This window comes from Leuciscus leuciscus, assembly GCF_965113295.1.
Source record: "Leuciscus leuciscus genome assembly, chromosome: 5".
NCBI classification, from domain to species: domain Eukaryota; kingdom Metazoa; phylum Chordata; class Actinopteri; order Cypriniformes; family Leuciscidae; genus Leuciscus; species Leuciscus leuciscus.
This window is the reverse complement of record NC_138729.1, coordinates 39,071,300-39,089,722: the sequence shown is the minus strand read 5'-3', so window position 1 is coordinate 39,089,722 and position 18,423 is coordinate 39,071,300. Positions and strand designations below refer to the sequence as shown.

Sequence of the window (18,423 nt, the reverse complement as noted above, 5' to 3'; positions counted from 1 at the left end):
GTCTTCCACATCTGCCCCGCTGAGCAGAGGAGAGCGCTAGCCTGAAAACTATCGACTACATTTCCCACAATCCCCGCTCAACCTCATGACTTTGTTTCAAATTATTTAAAGGGACAGCAACATTTGTTTACGACGAGTTGTCACGATAGCGTTCTTACCTGGAACTCATTATTTCTACCATGCAGAAGGGTGTTTCAGGACTAGGGGTGGGAATTGGAAAGTATAATGATTCCGGTTTTCCCAATAACGATTCTTTAAGTAGGCTACTTTTGAAAAAAAAGAAAAGAAATAGAAATGCAATTCTTGCAAAAGGTGTGTTTACTTTATTTTAGAGTTAACAAGTTCAATAATTGTCTCTAACTATATACTGAATTAAAAAAAGTTTAAAAAAAATAATATTGCCAATATTTTATGAAACACCACTGATTACAACACAACTTGTGTGATCTTCAACCGACCGTTGTCATACGAAGTAGAACAGCCATGAATTACACGGTTTAAAGTCTCATATAAAACCGTAGCTCTTGGTGCATTTCTTTAATGACAAAAGTAATTTTCAGCTCAGTAAGTGATTCAGATTTCTTTGATCTGCTCTGATTTATGTGAATTGTTTTGGATTCATTAAAAAGAACTGAGTTCTGAAATGAGCTTCTTAAAAAACACTGAATAATAAAAACACAGAAAATTTCATAAAATATTTTATTTACAGTGTTAATTTTAATGTCAGTACTATTCATTTGAAAGAGTAAAGAAATATTTCCATCTCTTATTTAAATATTAAAATCAGGAGAACTTAATCCAGATATTTTAAAACCAGCCCCATTAGGTCTATGCAAAGAGTAATATACATTTGCACACTTACATAAGTGTGTGTAAGGCACAACATTTCTGAATTTAAATTTTTTCCATCAAAACTGGAACAATATATTTTAATAAGCGACGAAAAAAGGGGGAAAGTACAGTATGCATTAAGTCCACTGATGTACAGCAGGTGGAGCACTCTTGTCTCTCTCTGTGTGTCTCCACAGCTGCTCTGACATCGTGACGCTATGGAAGGCCGTGAGTCTCAAATCCTTACACAACCACAGTGGGAATCAAACCCTGAATTAGAAATCATAACCTGAATTAACCACAGACAATTAAAACATGACCTCCGATTGACCCCACAGAGAGAGAGAGAGAGAGAGAGAGAGAGAGAGAGAGAGAGAGAGAGAGAGAGAGAGAAAATGTATAGGCACTTAGTCAGAGAGAGAGAGAGAGAGAGAGAGAGAGAGAGAGAGAGAGAGAGAGAGAGAGAGAGAGAGAGAGAGAGAGAGAGAGAGAAAATGTATAGGCACTTAGTCAGAGAGAGAGAGAGAGAGAGAGAAAATGTATAGGCACTTAGTCAGAGAGAGAGAGAGAGAGAGAGAGAGAGAGAGAGAGAGAGAGAGAGAGAGAGAGAGAGAGAGAGAGAAAATGTATAGGCACTTAGTCAGAAACTAATCAGAAAAGGGCTCAGCAGTGCTTCAATATAAGTCCTCAAATCAAAACCCTTCATTTCATCTGTATGAGTGCATTGTATCAGTGTTTGTTGGTGCTGCTCAGGTCCTGACTTCACTCTGGCTGTGAACGTCACCCTCGAAGGCAAGATTATCATAATGAGGTGACGCGTCCAACTGCTCCTCTTGCACATCTGCAAACCAATCACAACAAACCACTCAGACCAAAAGACCAATAACAATAACTGACCTATTACCTTGTTTCTAGAAGCATCTTTTTCCCCAATCATTTTCTCCATTAGCGTTTACAAAAAACAATAACATCCATCTCCAAATGTATTTACAACATTACAAACGTCAGCTTTAAGGCACACTGTGAACGGCTTCATCAAATCAGCAATTACAGAGAAGCATTAAACTATTATAGATATTATTTGGACGTAAATGATTAGACAGAGGTTTATTTCAAAATAGTTAGTATATTATATAGTATAAAAACAGGATCCATTTTGAGGACTGCAGAATTGAACACAAAATCAAGCAACTCTGCATTATTTGTGGCACAAAATAGCACCAATAGATTAGATTTAAATCAGTACATTATTTTACTGGAAATTAATTTATTTAATATTTCAAGTGAATGTTATCATTCAAAAACATGAACTAATAATTTAAAACATTTAAATGTACAATACAGTATGCAAGCTATTGTCTCTAACATATTTTCATATTTTCAGCAAAGCAGAATTATGAGTATTTCTATACCAGTGTCATCACTGCCTTGTGCAGGGATAGCAATTTCAGTAATTATGCACAAAAAAATGTTCATGTAACTGTACACATATTGTCACTAACACCAATTACATAAGTACATCATGGTTATTTATTGGTGGGTTTTCAATGGAAAACAACACAAAAAAGCTGCATATAATATATATTAATGTGTGACATTCAGCACAGATACGCTGTCATTCCATATAATATTTGTATGTGAAAGTTAATTAGTACAATCACAGTAAGCTGGAGTGCGTTTCTACATGACGCGAGTAATGTGATTGTGTGCGTGTTTTTTTAATACCATTTTGTGTGCCTTCAGCAGGACTTAGGTGCTCGATTCCATGCATGGATGCATATCCAGAGGATGCAGTCTCGCTGTGTGTGTGTGATGCTGTCTCACTCTGCAGGTCCTCGGAGGTTGAAAAGGATCTGAAATCAGGCACTGAAATCTGTGGCTGCTCCTCTACATCCAACTACAAGAGAGAGAAGATCAGAAAAATTCATTTCAGAAAATATCTGGCCAAATATTTTTTTTAGTGCGCACTGATTGAATGTTAAAAAACTGAAAACTAGATTTTATGGCAAATTCCATAAAATTATGGACTCCAGACTTGAAGGGCAAAAGAATAAAACCAGGCAGCCAAAGAGAGAAGAACAAACAGAACTAATCCTCCAGCTTTCCGCATGCGAAGCATGATGACTAAGCAGCAGTCCAGTTTCAGTGAGAGCAGTTTTTTTTATAATAATAAAGCCCCTTTCACACAGCGCTTTGAACCCGGCAAATTGCCGGCAAATTGCCAGAGCGCCTTCTGTGTGAACGCAAACTCGACCCGGGATTTATGCCGGGATCGATGCCGGGTCGGGACCTAGTAACATTGCCGTGTTCAGTCCCGGAACGCGCGCTGTGTGAACAAAAGCCGTAATAATGCCGTGTCGTAGTGATGGCGCTGAAGCGCGGGCTCGTTCTCCAGCTGTGAAACGGTACGTAAAGCGCAATTTTATGATCGAATCAGAGAAAAAAATGCACAAGCGTGGTTTCTCGAGAGAGAGATCGCAGCTCATAAGCAAATTTAAGACGCTGCTGAGATTACAAGTCACATCGATGTCACGTGTCTTTACGGCATTTTTACGGGTTGTGTGTGAACGCACTCTCGATTCCGGAAAATCACTGGCAGTGTGAATGAACCAAAATCAAACGAACCCGGGTCAAATCCCGGGTCACTTTATCCGTGTATTTTCCGGAATCTCTGTGTGAAAGGGGCTTAAGTGACAGAGGATCCATCAACCCTCTGGTTACTGTAATCAAGGCTCATGACAGGATGGTTAAGAAGAGTCACACACGGTTACACATCATGTGCAGTTACTTACTAACGCCACTTAACACCCCTTACACTACAGGTATGCTGTTTTTTGTCACCTTGGGTCAGGACTGTTTAAGGACATTCTTTGGAACAAAGGTGAGCTCCCAAGGTGCAACAAACACAGTGGGAGATGCTCCGGATTTTTTGCCTTTTCACTCGATTATAAACATTATAATAAGAAAGAAAAGACTATTGCAAATTATTCAACTTGAGTAAATCAGAACACTGGACCTTTTTTCTATCCTATCACTGCTTCTGGAAGTTAAGGATGGGCAAACATGTACTCCATCGAATAGGAGCAGGATCAAAGAGACTTACAGAGGATAATACAAGCAACAGAATGTAACACCGCAGGTATGCTGCCCAATCTGTCAGATATTTTCACCAAGGTGAGCAGGGCTAAGACCAGAAAAAAAAGCATCCCAGATATGGTATTTGCTGCAGAAAGGCAAATACCACCATAGCCTAGGGACATTAAAAGTTAATATTTATAATCTATAATTAAATAATTTATTTTAAACAATTTTAAATAATGTATCTGTATATTACTTGCATATTTGTATAAAATGTGTCAATTTATATTATCACAATAGACACCATTCAAAAGTTTGGGGGTCGGCAGTGTTTTTCCACAAAAATATTAACCAGCACAAGTATTTTCAACATTGTTGATAATGTAAAAAAATTATAAGAAATGTTTCCTGAGCACAAAATCATGATATTAGAATGATTTCTGAAGGGTCATGTGACACTGAAGACCGGAGTAATGATTCTGGAAATTCAGCTTTGCCATCATATAATAGAAAAATGTTTTTAAAATTGCAATAATATTTTTGCTGCCTTTCAAAAACAGCATTTCATTGAAATGGAAATCTTGATCATTTTAATACATCTTTGCCAATAAAACAAACAAACAAACAAAAAATCTTACTGACCCCAAACAATTGAAGGGCAGCATTAATTTTGTCTAGTCATTCTAGAAACCTTGAGAAAAAAAAAGCATTATATGGCCTCACTCGAACATGTGACAAATAAACTTTGAGCTGAGGTGTGTCACTGCTGATGCATCTCTATCCATCTTCACTCCTACCACAATAAAATATTTCAAATTACGAAGGTTTCTCTCCCAGGAGCAATTTCTCTCCCAGGAGCACCCAACGTTAGTCAACACAAACAGCAATGTAATGCTGCTTCCCTGTGACTCTGCATGACTCAGAAATCAAATGCTTTAAACACATGAGCTGTCTCACATTGAACAGGAATAACACCAGAGCTTTTGAACATCTGTTCCTCTTTGCCTCCTACCACGAGGCAGAGAAATAATTTGGCCTTGTCGTCTTCTTTTCCTTTTTAAATAATGCTTAGTAATGTAATGATTTTTATTTTGCACGTTTTCATCTGCAGCTAAGTTGCTAACACTTTAGCATGATAAACAACAGGACATTTGTATTGTCATGGTAGCGCTTTAAACTGAACTGAGAGGAAATAAGAGTTCTGGTTTGTTTGCATTTGTTCAGCTTTTATCTTCTTTGTTTTACTGTGTTAACAATAAGACTGCGGCCTGAAACCTGAAAAATTACACCTTATCAGGCAGTATCTGGAAAACATCAAGGCATGTTGTTTACGCAACATCCTACCTACTGAGGTGCCTCCATCTGGTGCCTCTTTGAAAGAAGGTAGGTTGAAAAAAAAAAAGTTACATTTGACAAGAGTGGTTGAAAAAAGTAAATGAATTCGTAAATGTGCTTTTGAAACTTTATTTCAACTTGTGATTCCGTGTTTTAGATAAAGAACATTTGATATTTGCTAGCACCTCAGAGCTTTATATCGTCTAACGCTGGTCTTTTGAACATGTCTGGGGCGACAAACAGTCCTAGTGTGAAAACTCACCTCAACTCCAAGGGTTTTAAGAATGTCACACTTGCACATTGGGCAGGTTCTGTGCTCTAGCAGCCACGGCTCTATGCAAGATCTATGGAAGAAATGACTGCAAAACACACACAAACACATTGTGCACACATTAGCACTGAAAGGACAGGAAAAAAGTAATAAACATCTGTGATTGACGGAGATGGAATGGAATGAAAGACAAAGAGACATACTTGCATGTGAGAACTGACAGTACATCTCCTGGTTTATACAAATCAATACAAACTGCACAGGTATCAGCATCGGGGCCAGTCTCCTGTGAAACAAAGATACACACACATTATCAAAACACCATTCACACGGATGGTTCATCCAGTTCTTCGTATATCTGCAATTAATAAGTTATCCTATTGATAATAAGCCATTACATTGATTCATTGGTCTTTTTTCATGCAAATTCTAACTATACAATAGTTTAAAAAACAAACATTGTTTTTATGCTATATTTTATGCTTTATTTCGGCTTTTGACTCAATTTACAAAAGGACTTTTCACACTTGAAATAGTTAACCCTGGATCATTGGAAACTCCAGGTAAATGGAATCCTGGGTTATCTTGCATCGTTAACAACTAATCTATTCATAAAATGACGTTTCACACTGGACATTCCTGAACCTCAGGTTAACGTCCTTATTTGCATATTTGAAAATGGTCAAACAAAACACCCGATATGTTTTACATAATGGCTCCAGCATTGCACATCTTTATGTTATATATTGCCAACTGTACTATGAAGTTTATCCAGAACAGACTTTTCGAACTATAATGGTAAGAATGAAATGGTGTCTTCTTCACTTCTTCTTCTATCTCTCTGAAACGCCATTTCAGCATGAAACGTCAACACTCAGTGTTTCAATGACTGTTCAAAGCCTGTGAATATGAGGCACGCAATTGGTTGTCTGTTGCTAAGCATTTGCAACCCCGGGTAAAAAGCAATGCTAACCCCACTTCTAGATTACAAGTGTGAAACATTCCTTTACCCGCGGTTAAAAACTGGGGTTAGAACGTCAATCACCCGGGGTTAAGCAGTGTGAAAGAGCCCTAAGTGTCCAAAAGTGCTGTAACATTTACACTCCTGTTACACATGTTACCCTAAAAATGTACCATCCACAACATGAAAAAAAGGATAAACCCACAAGCACTTACATGTACGAATATAAACCAAATACAAACCAATACATTTTTTTCAAATAAACTCTACATGCATACATCTGCACGCACAAAACAAAGAGAATAAAGAAAGAAAGAAAACGCATAAATACAAATAGAAGTGTGTATGGTGCTCAAATGTACCTGATCCCCTTGTCTCAGTGTGCGGACCTGCAGCTGGCCAATCGCCTTTTTTGCTTCAGCTTTCAGCTTTTTCTGAAAAAGAACAGACAAACAGAGCTTGAAATGTGTGTGTGTGTGTGTGTGTTTCAGTGTTTTTGGTCTGGTCTTACTGGTTTTTCAGGAAGTGTATGAATATCGTTAAACTGTAACGCGAGTATCAACACAGTGTTCTCAGATTTGTGAAGTCTGCTAGACAAAAACCTACAACAAAGGGACTTCAGATTAGGATTATTAAGTACGCACATAAATGGAACATTACATTTAGCATAAAAAAAACCCCTCAACCTTCAGTGCGAGATCTACTGCGGACTCATTTACTCGGCTGATTCATACAGAGTGGCCGCCACAAGAATGTGGACACTTGAGACAGACTTAAAGATTTATGAATGTCAATGCATTAGATAACCAAAAAAGAACCTCTAGCTAAACAGACAGAAAAAGGAAAAAGTTGGCATACCAGATTTATAAATAGAACAATTATTTACTGCATGTTCTCATCACTTTGGTGAGAACATGTAATAATATTTCTATTATGGAGCTGTGGTGTGCCAACTTTTTCTTTTGTGAGAATACCAACATATTTTTAGTCCAACTCTAATTACTGTAATTTCAACTGCATTATCTAGATACATGTTATTAAGTTGTATACGACCTCACAAATTAAGGGACAAGTTAATATAACAGACATGGATATGCCTGCAGAGCTCGGATAACTCACCCCAGAGATGCTCGCATGAAACTCTGGAGTTTGTGTTCATTGACTAAACAACAATGACCTTTCTCAACCCTGTGTGTTGGTTTTCTACAGGGAAACAGTGAATTGTGTGCTGACACAGAGATTGTAATATGAATCCTCTACCAGATTGAAAAGGAAAAGAAAATGTACTCTTACATGTTAAACTCTAGCGCTGCTCATTTACACCAATTAAATGCAGGTATTTTTCAGCACAGTGACAAGTAATGTTTTTTAATCTATCAGCCACCATTTCGGCTGACATCACATTTGACTATAAATGCTGTAGCTTAAGAGATATGTGAATATACACGTTTGAATTTATCTGGAGGAACAGAAAAAAAAGAATACTATTAATGTGCATGTCTTACAATAAATATAGCCTAGTCTTACATGTGAATATGGAATGAATAAATTAATCAAAATAAATGGTAAGTTGAAAATTCACAATCCTTACCCTGCAGTCAAAATTTGAATAATAAAAAAAAACTATTCATAAAACAATTTTTTCAAATCTAAAACAGTGCATCAGTTATTAGCCAGAGTTAGATGCAAAAGCAAAGTTTGCTCAGGTGCTGCTTTAGAGTAATTTATTGCCACTGATATTTATTATTACCAATGATGAAACATTTGATTGAAAATATATAATTAATATAACACTATTGACTAAAGTTATACCAAAAAATATAAATGTATTCATACAAGACCAGACACATTAATTTCCTATTGAGGAAATGAACATACTAATGGCCAACAAATAATAGAGACTCAATAAAAAATGAAAACAAACCATGTCAACAGACTATCTGTCTATTCAACAGTCTCAGCAACAATTTGATGTCTGTTAACTTTTTTTTAAACAGCAATTACTTAAAACTGACTGTTCTTCAGCAGCAAAAAGTAAATCTAATACCCTTGACATTCCACCCTTTTTCAACACCTTACAAGCCTCTAAAGAAATATGGGTTTCTTGGAGCTCTTTCTGATTTGTCATTGACCTGATCTCAACCCTGTGTTATTTGAAGACAAATGAGTCATAGAGTGAATATGTATCTGTAATTTTTAAATTCCATGAATAAGACCCATTGTGACAGTGTGTCAATTCTAAGTCAGTATGAAGAAGGAAGTCATTTTTATTGCTCACATAAACCCAAACAAAATCAATTCAAATCTGGTAAATCTGGTTATTACTCTAGAACCTACATCCTATCACTCATTAAACTACTTTTATAAAAGGAGCTATTACAGGAATTGCATTTGTTTATGGTTGTGAGTTAAATAAATCGCAGAAGAGGCATGTCTTATGTATGTATGAAATGTGTTTTGGCTTGGACAAGAAAATGCACAGCATACTCAGACAGAAAGGGTCTGATTTTCCAGAAGTTATAAAGCACAAACATGTATTACCAGGCCGTTGCCGAGATATGGGTTGTAAAGCTCAACAGGTTAAGAATGGGATCTCTGCCTGCTAAAGTTCAACAAAGACTTTTACTTTACAATTTACTTTTATTATTTTCTTCCCGTTTTACCTCAAACTAAATAAACAACAGGAAAAGGTACTTTTGGAGCACAGTAATGCCTTCTGGCTTTAGTCAGCTTAAATATTCCACGGTATTCCCCTCTGCAAACAAGATTTTTTTGAAAAATCCCCAGTGTAGTTTCAACAGTAGCGAACTGAAAAAATTCCGTCCGTCTGTGTGTGTGCGTGCGTGTGTATTAATCTCTGATGGGTTGTGATTTTAGTTCAACTTTATCCAAGATCAAACATTCCCTTGATACTAAAGTTAGTCCTAATGCCATTCTTGAACCAAACTCATACTCATACAGTGATGACATTAAAGTTGAAAAAAGGATGATGATCTCAGAACCCAATACTGTGAAACCAGACCAACCAGTAAGAAGATAGTTACATCAGACTAATAAACAAGCAAGCATGAAGTGCACAGTGCAAAACTACACATTTGTGATGTTCAGAACAAATGTGGTCTCATAGAATCATAACCAAAGTACTGACTGTGTGATCCAGTTTTGATATCTATATTTAGTAACATTCTCAAATAGTCTTGTTTATACAACCACTTACCGGGCAGACCAACTATCGTCTATTATATAAATGAGTAACCAAAGTCAATGGCTTTCTATTATTGTTATTGCTGTGAATAACACCTGTAATGATAATGACAGTGACAAATGGAAATATCAGAGATGGCATTTTTGATAAACAGGAAAGCCTTATCACAATTGTCATGATGTTATTTAATAAACAAGCTCAATCGAGGTTCAAATTTTAATTAGCCACAGGCCAAAAAAATGGTTGGAAGCAGCTCTGGTGGAAAGACTGGCTCTAAAAGCTTTGGCTTAGAAAGCGTATATCAATGTCTCTGAGAGTTACTTTAACCCCACATTATATAGACGACCTTGATTTTTCTTGTCGAACACGCCAAGAAATTCAAGGCTGACTAAACCCAGTAACTAAAGTGATATGAAACGAAAGCAAATAAAATGTAATTCAAAAACAATTTAAGCCATTTTCTCATTTCGAGTGTAGTTAGCCTATTGCATTAAAGAGGTTCATTTGGCATTTAAATAAGGTTATCACTCTTTGGTTACCAAACTGTGCAGTGTGTACAAAGCCAATAAAATGATCTTAAAGTGCAAAACTTTATTTAACTAGTTCGCCTGCCCGTTCAGCCTTAAAGGTTAATAGTAAACTAACTTGGCTTGCTATCCTTGGAGGAGGCTCAAACCTGAGGCTCGGCATGAGCTCAGAGTTAACCCCCCCCCCATTATGGAATTGCGCATAAAAGCATAAGAGGAAGATAATTTACTGGAGAAGGGGAGGAGGAGGGCTACCGGAAGAATTTGTCAATGAGATGACTGTGGTGTGTACTGCTTATATAATATGTTCTATCATTTCTGAGTTGCCTTCTTAAATCTAGTTAACAGACTTATTTTTCCTGTAAATCACATAAAACTGATACAAATGTTTTAAAAATATCATATCCTAAAGCATACTGTATCAGTGATTCATATTTCAGCCACAGAAATAAGATATTTTATTTTAAATTTAATACAGTGATTGCTTTTATTGGTCGCACCACATGATGAGTGGTCGCTCCAAATGACACGAAGACCTTATGTAGTTAAAAATCTATTTAAAGAGATCAGTGAACAATACATTTTATACCCAAAAACTGATTTAAACCAGATTTTATACAAATTTCACAGAATTTTCCTGAACGTGATTTTTATAAATAATTTTTTTATAAAATGTTTATCACAATCACAAGTGCACCATTTAATTTAACTTGACTTAGAATTTCTTTCTAACAAATAATAATGTTATAGATATAAATTACTTCATAAAAGTATTGTATACACATAACATTTGGGGTCAATAGTTGTTGTTTTTTTAAGTAATTAATACTTTAATTAATCAAGGACACATTCAGTTGATAAAAAGTGACAGTAAAAATATTTAGGCTATAATGTTACAAAAGATTCTATTTCAAATAAATGCTGTTCTTTTGAACTTTCTATTCATCAAATAATCCTGACATATAAAATGTATCACAGTTTCCACAAAAATATGAACATTGATAATAATCAGAAATGTTTCTTGAGCAGCAAATCATTAATGACCCTGGATCACAAAACCAGTCACAATTGACTTGCACAGGGTATATTTGTGGCAATAGCCAACAATACATTGTATGGGTCAAAATTATCGATTTTTCTTTTATTCCAAAAATCATTCGGATATTAAATAAAGATAATGTTTCATATTTTGTAAATGTCCTACCGTAAATATATAAAACATTTATTTTTGTGAGTGAATATAGCAATATCGCAAACATAAATGGACAACTTTAAAGGTGATTTTCTCAATGTTTCGATTTTTTTGCACCCTCAGATTCCAGATTTTCAGTTGTATCGGCCAAATATTGTTCTATCTTAACAAATCATACATCAATGGAAAGCTTATTTATTCAGCTTTCATATGATGTATAGGTAAATCTCAATTTCAAAAAAGTGACCCATGTGACTGGTTTTGTGGTACAGGGTTACATATTAGAATGATTTCTGAAGGATCATGTGACACTGAAGACTGGATTAACGATGCTGAAAATTCAGCTTTGATTACAGGAATAAATTACAGTTTACTATATATTCACATAGAAAACAGATATTTTAAACTGTAATAATATTTCACTCTTCTCCTATCAAGGTACTTTGCTCTTGCTGCAGGGTTAGAATTTTTTTCGCTTGGCAGTGGCATCTGGTAAAATAGATTCAAATAGTTTTAAATAAATAAATAGGCAATAATAAATACACTACTAATAAATGCATTATTACTAAACTGAAATTACATTTTTTTTTCATTTTTCTCATATTGTACAAAGAGTAAACATAAACTGTCTGAAATATACATTTAAAAAAAATATCCCAAATTGCATAAAAATCTATTCCAAATGATTCTAAATTAATGTACTTTTTGTATATAAACCATCAATTGAATATAAAGCATAAAACTGCCAATCTAGGACATATATCTATCATGGAAAACCGTCTGCAGTGGTCGGACCACGTGATATTTTCAAATTCAGTCAAAATTTACAGGCACAGAATTGGCCACCTAAACAAAACAAGCTATCTTCCCAAAAAAGGTCACTATGAAATTTATAATAAAAATATATATATTTGTAGAAATAACTTTAATATTTTTTTTTTTTTTGAGGTCGTACCACATGACATCCAAATGTGGCAACTACATACCAACCATTACAAAGGTTTATTTTTTTTCCAATTAGAGATAATTACAAAACTGCTTGCTGCTTCCATGGGTCCTTGGTAAATTGGTATATGATGTAACTTCCTGTGTTTGGACAGTTTTCAACATAAAAGTCCCAAAATGGTAGTTCCTTGATGGTCGCACCACATGATATTTCATAAAATGGACATCATCGGACAAAGTCTGTTTGTATGTTATGATGGAAAAATAAATACAAATGCTTTGCATTTTTTCTTAAAGGAACACTCCACCGTTTTTTGAAATAGGGCTTATTCACCTTCTTTCCTACATTTAGATAGGTGGGCAAATGCATTTTTGTCTCAGTGCATGCATTGTTTTAGTTTGACAGGGTCGGCGCTAGCTTAGCTTAGCATAATGAATGGAATCCTTTGTTGCCAGCTAGCATGTCCTGAGTAAAAGTGATATAAAAAAAAAAAAACCCACCTAATTACTTCTTGTGGCCTGCGTATTCACAACAAGTACAAATAGCGATGCAGATTAACACTAGACGATTTCCTATGCAGATATTGACTTGGGACTATATTAGGGGGAAGCACAGGTGAAGCACTGCTACTTGGGCGCAGAGATATCATGCCCAAGTAGCAGTGCTTCGCCCTAATATAGTCCTTAATATATAAGTCAATATCTGCCTAGGAAATCGCCTAGTGTTAATCTGCATAACTATTTGTACTTGTTGTGAATACGCAGGCCACAAGAAGTAATTAGGTGGGTTTTTAAAAAATTTTATATCACTTTTACTCAGGACATGCTAGCTGGCAACAAAGGATTCCATTCATTGTGCTAAGCTAAGCTAGCGCAGACCCTGTCAAACTAAAACAATGCATGCACTGAGACAAAAATGCATTTGCCCACCTATCTAAATGTAGGAAAGAAAGTGAATAAGCCCTATTTCAAAAAACGGTGGAGTGTTCCTTTAAGGATTACAAAACATTTTGGAAATCATGCCAAATAGTGCAGAAAATCATTTTAAAGACGTTTTCAAAACAAGTTATGGCCGGACGGTCGCACCACATGATGTTTTGACACTTTAAATAACAAAAAAATAACAAATAACTAAAGGTTTTTGAAAAGTTAAAGTGAGTACATACATGGGAGAGTAGGGCTGGACCGAATACCATTTTTTGAGCTTCGGTAGTAATGAACATCGAATATTCCCCCATCGAGAGGGGTCTGAACATATTCTTCTCTCTAATAAGAGCAGGAATCTCTATGTGTCGGTATGTCCGTTTGCATTTTGATTATTTCGAGAACCGTTCATTCAATCGACTTCACAAGGGAGTGCAGTGTCGCATTTGGTGCAATATAGATGGACACGCGAGACGCAACACATTCAGAATTAATACACTTTTAGTAAACTACAGAACAGCGCGAGCGGGAAGCGGCGCACCTCACGTGGGCAGGGCTTATGCTCCGAGAACGGACACTGCACTAGTGATATAAAACACAAACAGGTCTGTTAAATTAAGCAATACTTTTAAGGTAGTCTAATATTTTTCTGACTAACAAATTACTGACACAGTAAAGGGTAGATTTTAAATAAAGAAAAACGAAATTTAAATAAAGAAAAACGAAATTTAAATAAAGAAAAAACGAAATTTAAATAAAGAAAAACGAAATTTAAATAAAGAAAAAACGAAATGAAGTTAAATTAAAAACAAGATTAATTTAGATTGATAATAACGGGTAAAAAGGCTAATACATTTTGTTTCTATTATTCTATTTTCCACAATGTCAAAGCAACTCAGCTTAACCCAAAACACAAGCTCAGGCATGCACTTCGGTCCATAAAATCTCCGCTGTTCTGCGCTCTTCTATTTCTAGCATGCACGCGTTTTCCGCGTGGCTCGAGCCGCGCCTGAAGGCCAATTTATACTTCTGCGTCGGGTGCGCGTAGAAGGTACGGCGTAGCATACGCATTGACGTGTACCATACGTCGTACCCTTCGCCGTACCCTGACGCGCACCTCCTCAAAAATGTAACTACGCGTCGCGGCGACGCGGACCGCAAGATCTGTGATTGGTCGGCTGGATAGCATCGCGTTTCCTCCTACGCATTTCCGGAATGATCTTCTGCACTCTGCAGCGCCCGCCCGCCATTTTTAAATTCCGAAGATCAGTGAAGAGCCATGGAAATAGACCAAGTGACCGAGAGATTGCTTGAAGAAGTGTGGAAATACAGCCATCTGTATGACTCCTTCAGTCGCCATTGCTCGTAGAATCCCAAACTCAAAATAGCCGCGAGGAATGTAAACACAGTGGAACTGGAACATTAAAACCCACCCGCGCCAACTAGCGTTTCGGCGGTGTAACTGCAGAGCAACACAGACATTCGCAGAAGTATAAATGCTCACGACGGCGTCGCCTACGTGCGTAGCCTACGACGTACACTACGGCGTACACTCGACGCAGAAGTATAAATTGGCCTTGAGACGCGTGTCTCACGCAGGCAGTGTGCAAACTCCAACCTGTTAACATGGGAGCCGAAATAAAAACGGACACGCCACGCAGCCAGTGTGTCGCCGGCCTTATTTAAACGCGAATGAGAACCGTTTCGCGGGGGATCCCAGGTGTGCAAAAACAAAACAAAAACGAATATTCGAATGTCAAATTTTCACATCGAATACCAACCCACCGAACGAATAATCGAATATTCGGGTCCAGCCCTATGGGAGAGGTAGGCTACTACAAATATACAGTATCTTTTTATGCATTTAAACCCGTTTTTGCCTGAAAAAAATGCAATCGGACAGAAAATGTAGGCGTCACGTCATTGACCCTTATAGCTAGTGCAAAAAAATATAATCTCCTTCAAATGGTGTTTGTTTTACCATTTATTCTTATATTTATTCATTTTGAGGTATATTATCTGTGTCTTATAAAGATGTAGGCCTACTTTAATCCAGTTTTATTTACTCCGTAAAAGTGTTTTTGGGCGAAACGTAGATTAACGCAGTGTATTAACAGGATTGACGTTCACTGCTCATCAAATCAGCAGCCTTCCAGGCAAATCTTGTGCTGTAACGTTACCTGTTTGCGGTTCTGCTGTCTGAGGCCGGTCAGTCTCCGCGCGGAGTAAAAGATGAAGTAGCCAACAGTCGCTGCGGTGACGATGAAGAAGGAGATGGAGACGAAAAACACTGAATAGTGACTCATCCAGGGACCGTGCTGCTTCCCGACCTCTATCGCTATGGAAACGGGAACGCCCTTGAGAAGCAGCTGGACCAGATCTATCCCACGGTAGTTGCCAATCATGACTGCAACGATGCTCGTGCCTAGAAACACACACAAAAGAGATGATACTGAAAACACCAGCAATACGCATGAGCGAAACAAAACACAAACCGTTGCGCTTAACAACCTGACGGAAAGAGCCGAATCGTCACCAAACATGCACCATTAGAGGTGTTTACCAACACCTAATTAATTTTAAATTAAGGGAGAGGAAATTATGCAGCTTGACACACTTGTGTCAAAAAAGTGGTCAAAACAAGAGCTTGTTTCGAGAGAGATGTGAGTTCTGAACTCTTATAACTCTTTAAACATTACTTTTAACACACAAAAAAGCAATTACCAGCATTATTATAGTTAACATTACTTAATAAAAAAAAAAATCCAGATCTGTTCCTGTGGGCGTCAGTAGGTTATCACACAGTGAGTGATCACAGTTCACACATACAGTTTATTACTAGAACGTTAACTGATTAAACACAACCTATATAAAAGGCAACATTTCATTTTTTATTTAGTTTGTGATGTTGGTATTTTTTTGTTTTAATTATTTTAGAACACATATACATATTTTTTAAAACACGACAAAATAACTAAACAAATTTTAACAACAAGTATCATGATTACTAAAATAACACCGCAAATAACATCTACGTATAGTATAGGCTACACGCACACTAACTTTTTATGGCATGACATAATGTCATAAAACACGTAGGTCATCTAAAAAGTGAGTCGACATTACGCAGTGAGTGGGTTTGTGATAAAAATAATAATAATAATAATAAAAACAGATCTAAATTGCGGATCTAGTCCAGTTTCTTTTATATATCCTGGACAGGTGAGAGCAGAGCGCGCGCTCTTCCGCGTTGAGGAGGTCCTACGGATCAACCGTCAAGTTTACACAACTTACACAACGCAACGCCCGGGTTAGAGTACAACTGGCACCCAATAGAGACCAGAATTGATCAGAATAAATAGACAAGGGAACACTTGCATATACACAAACTAAAACCTATACAGGACCGTCTAAAAAAAGTTCAACAGCCCACCTGAGGTCCTAAGCCCGTTGAGTCACATACCTGGGTGGGACATCTGAATGACCCGATTTTCTGCCCCGAAGTCGTTGAAAATGATAGCAGCGGCAGCTCCGTTCATAGCTGCGACGTTAATTTTATCGCTGAAAGTGCAACCGTTTCCGCGTTGGATTAAGGCGATCCAGCCCCTGGAATCGTTCGGTCGGCTATAAACGGTGTTCTCGTCACAGCCAAAGATCGGAGTGGCTAAATACACATTCCCCACGACAGAAGCTTTGGGTGAGTCTTGCCCATAGAGTCCAATTTCTTCTTGATTCCAGGTGGTTCGATTCGTTTCAGGATTGGTGTAGGAAATGTTCAGGTATGCAGTGCACAGGTAACTGGCCTGCGCCAAGCGCACACTCGACACCTGGAGAACCGAGGCCACCAGTAGCCACGAAAACACATCCCGATTCGCAAGAGGCCCCATATTCGGCAAACCAACCCTGCCGCAACCCTCCTTAGTACAATACAAAGCACAAACTGGGTTTTAAAACAATTTAAAAATGCTTCCGCAAACTAACGTAATCGATAGCTCCCTATTGAGCGCTTACAGGTGTTTTGGTAACGCAACTGAATAGAAACTCTACCTCGCTGAGGTCACTGCGCCTGAAGCCACGCCCACCTCTCTCTTAAAGCCACACACGCTGTTTTTCTTTACTCGTACTTTTGCAAAGGGACTATAATTATGGTTCGTTCAAGGGGTAGGGCTATAAACAATATTGAGAATTTGTAGCCTACCTAAGGTAACAGGGCCGGCCCTGACCAATTTGCTGCCCTAGGCAAGATTTTACCTGGCGCCCCATGCATCACAGCCCATTTCACCCCGTCATTGTGTTCATGATTTAGCATATATATATATATCTATATATACCAAGAGCATTACATAGCATTCAAGTCAAGTCCCCATTATCTTTTATAGCACGATTTACAATAAAGATTTAATGTGAACCTTGCTATTTTCAATAAACCTGTAAATAAATATCATTACTATGCCATAAAATGTACAGGCCAAAAGTTTGGAAACATTACTATTTTTTATGTTTTTGAAATAAATTTCTTCTGCTCATCAAGCCTGCATTTATTTGATCAAAAATACAGAAAAATTTTTAATATTGTGATATATTATTACAATTTAAAATAATTGGTTTTCAATTTATTATACTTTAAATTATCATTTATTTCTGTGATGCAAAGCTGAATTTTCAGCATCATTACTCCAGTCTTCAGTGTCACATGTGACATCCGGTCTATCACATGATCCTTTAGAAATCATTCTAATATGATTCATTATCAAAGTTGGAAACAGTTCTGCTGCTTAATATTTTTTCATAACCTGTGATACTTTTTTAGGATACTTTGATAAATAAATTTTTTTTTAAATGTTTTAAAAATAGAAATCTTTTGTAACAACAATATACACTAATGGTCAGTAATTTGGGGTCAGTTGTTTTTTTTTTTTTTTTGGTTGAAATAAATCAATACTTTTATTCAGCAAGGATGTGTTAAATTGATAAAAAGTGATCGTAAAGATGATTTATATAATTAGAAAATATTTTTATTTTATTTTAAATAAATGCAGTTCTTTTTAACATTTTATTCATCAAATATATTAGGCAGCAGAACTGTTTCCAACACTCATAATAAATCAGAATATTAAAATGATTTCTAAAGGATCATGTGATAGACTGGATGTC

The 18,423-nt window shown here is 36.7% G+C and overlaps 1 protein-coding gene and 1 long non-coding RNA gene across 2 annotated transcripts; one reads left to right on the top strand and one right to left on the bottom strand.

Annotated features, from left to right (window-relative positions):
* Positions 1-232: 232 nt before the first annotated feature.
* On the top strand, positions 233-1,532 carry LOC309500097. Its single transcript, XR_014206479.1, has 2 exons — positions 233-1,333; positions 1,377-1,532. It is a non-coding gene; the product is annotated as an uncharacterized lncRNA (long non-coding RNA).
* On the bottom strand, positions 686-17,309 carry rnf128a (ring finger protein 128a). Its single transcript, XM_082171638.1, has 7 exons — positions 16,733-17,309; positions 15,450-15,694; positions 6,839-6,910; positions 5,719-5,801; positions 5,507-5,603; positions 2,557-2,728; positions 686-1,672 (listed from the first exon to the last, which is right to left on the bottom strand). The coding sequence occupies exons 1-7, from the start codon at positions 17,154-17,156 to the stop codon at positions 1,581-1,583; spliced, it is 1,185 nt and encodes a 394-aa protein (XP_082027764.1). The 5' UTR covers positions 17,157-17,309; the 3' UTR covers positions 686-1,580.
* Between the last annotated feature and the right edge of the window lie 1,114 nt (positions 17,310-18,423).

Bases quoted from the DNA above. Each gene is read 5' to 3' on its own strand.
- rnf128a (XM_082171638.1), bottom strand. From the start codon at position 17,156: ATGGGGCCTCTTGCGAATCGGGATGTGTTTTCGTGGCTACTGGTGGCC. The intron at 2,729-5,506 runs GTGAGTTTTCAC...TCTCTCTTGTAG, and splicing joins TTAAAACCCTTGGAGTTGAG to TTGGATGTAGAGGAGCAGCC. The intron at 1,673-2,556 runs GTATTAAAAAAA...ATTGGTTTGCAG, and splicing joins TGCTGAAGGCACACAAAATG to ATGTGCAAGAGGAGCAGTTG.